The 1,727-nt window shown below is 40.8% G+C and overlaps 1 protein-coding gene across 1 annotated transcript; it reads right to left on the bottom strand.

Moving 5' to 3' along the window:
• Positions 1-5: 5 nt before the first annotated feature.
• LOC111649457 (CD48 antigen-like) lies at positions 6-912 on the bottom strand (the record flags this gene model as incomplete). Its single annotated transcript, XM_023399206.2, has 1 exon — positions 6-912. A coding segment is annotated over exon 1 (825 nt), but the record flags the coding sequence as incomplete, so codon positions are not given.
• Positions 913-1,727: the final 815 nt, after the last annotated feature.

Raw genomic sequence — 1,727 nt, 5'->3', positions numbered from 1 at the left:
GCTGCAGTCCGCCCATTTTCACTTGCAGGAGCAGCCTGAGCGCGTCTTTGATTTATGAAATCCATGATGGGTTTTCGCTTCCAATAACACACACCTGCCAAAACCCCCACTAGGAGGAAGCCAATCACGCCACCCACGATCTTACCAGGTGAAGGCCCCACTGGTAAGTCCTTTTGGAAGAATGGATTTGGTTGGGGTTTACTTTCTTCCTCACTGACTGGGTTCTTCATCTGGCAGGAGAAGGTTTCAACACGTTTAGTCTCGTCTTTCTTGATGTTCTTGTTTATTTCCCCCTGTATCCACTTTCCGTCTCCCTCCCTCCAGCTGTAGGTGACAGGTCCAGCCCCTGAGGTGTTTCCATCACAGGTCATGTTGCAGTTGTCCAAGGCAGGGGAACATATCAGTGGTTTGAACACCACCTCAGGCTTTGGCACTTTCTTGATTAGTTCAACATTGTAAACCTGACTCTGGACCTGGTTGTTGATCTCCACCGTGTACAACCCCGCGTAAGTTCTATTCATGTTTTTAATTTCCAAACGTCCAGTGGTTCTGTCCAGGGTTGCCATCCCCCTAAATTTCCCGTAGTAATCCACCTCATTTCCCACCAACTCAACCACCAGGTCGGTGTCATGTTTCCACAGGATGCTGGTTATAGCTTCAGAGAATGGCGGCGTCAGGATCAACGTCCCGCCATCTTCCGAGTATGACGGTATATTTTGGGCTTGAGCAGAGATCAGCACCGCAAACAGCAGAACGTCGAAGCGCGGGAAACAAACCTTTCTCTCCATGTTCACGGATCGGTGCAGAACTGACAGAAAATCAATTGTCATATCAGCAAAAAACGACAGTGATGTCCTCTGGTCCTCTGGTCAGGTCACACCCAGCTTCCTTCTTTTCTTTCTTCAACGCGGATTAAAATAAAAGAAAGCATTTCCGGTTTGGTGTTCGTGTCAGTGCCTGATGTAAATTATATTCAAATTTAAATTTAGATAATTTTTATAGAATAAGATTTACCCACCATAACAGCTGCCTTTTATTTCGGCAATATTACAACAATATTATTATTATTATTATTATTAAATAAAAAATATTGTTGACGTTTTACTGACAGGCAGTTTTCAGGCAGCTCATAGAAACCGAAAGTAAAAGAGATGGGTGCTTCCCATGATCTTCAACACATCTTCAAATAGGTTTTATCTTACTCAGTACAGGGTGTAGACTAACGTGGTTCACGTCAGCACCCATATAACTGTCAGTTCTGGTACAATTAAAAGAAGGTTTAGAGGGATAAAATAAAAAACACAGCATGGATAAATCCTGAACACACATGAGTAATATCATAGTGATATTGTTATTAATACAAGAAGTGGTGGGATGTAATTAACATTAACTCAAGTTCTGTACTTAAGTACAATTTGCAGATACTAGTATTTAAATTTCATGCTATACTTCAAATATTGTACTTTTTTTAACTCTAGCTGTCCGATTGCTGTAGTTACGTCAGACAGATATTTTACATGTACAGTTAAAGATTAAACCTTTCGACGAGTTGTTAATGGTTCCACAAAAGACATTTCCCCTCTAAACTTCTCACACGCTTTTATTCAAACCCAGACAAAGTAAAATTATGAAATATTTGTCAGGAAAAGCATTAAAAGATTAGAGGAAGAAGATTAATGAATAAATTTGTGAATCAGAACTTTGTTTTTGCTTCTTTCCTCTCCCAT

The sequence above is a fragment of the Seriola lalandi genome, unplaced genomic scaffold, assembly GCF_002814215.2.
Source record: "Seriola lalandi dorsalis isolate HSWRI2012SDOR001 ecotype SW California unplaced genomic scaffold, Sedor1 jcf7180002050890, whole genome shotgun sequence".
NCBI classification, from domain to species: domain Eukaryota; kingdom Metazoa; phylum Chordata; class Actinopteri; order Carangiformes; family Carangidae; genus Seriola; species Seriola lalandi.
The sequence above is the reverse complement of the archived record's forward strand: the minus strand, read 5'-3'. Positions and strand labels throughout refer to the sequence as shown.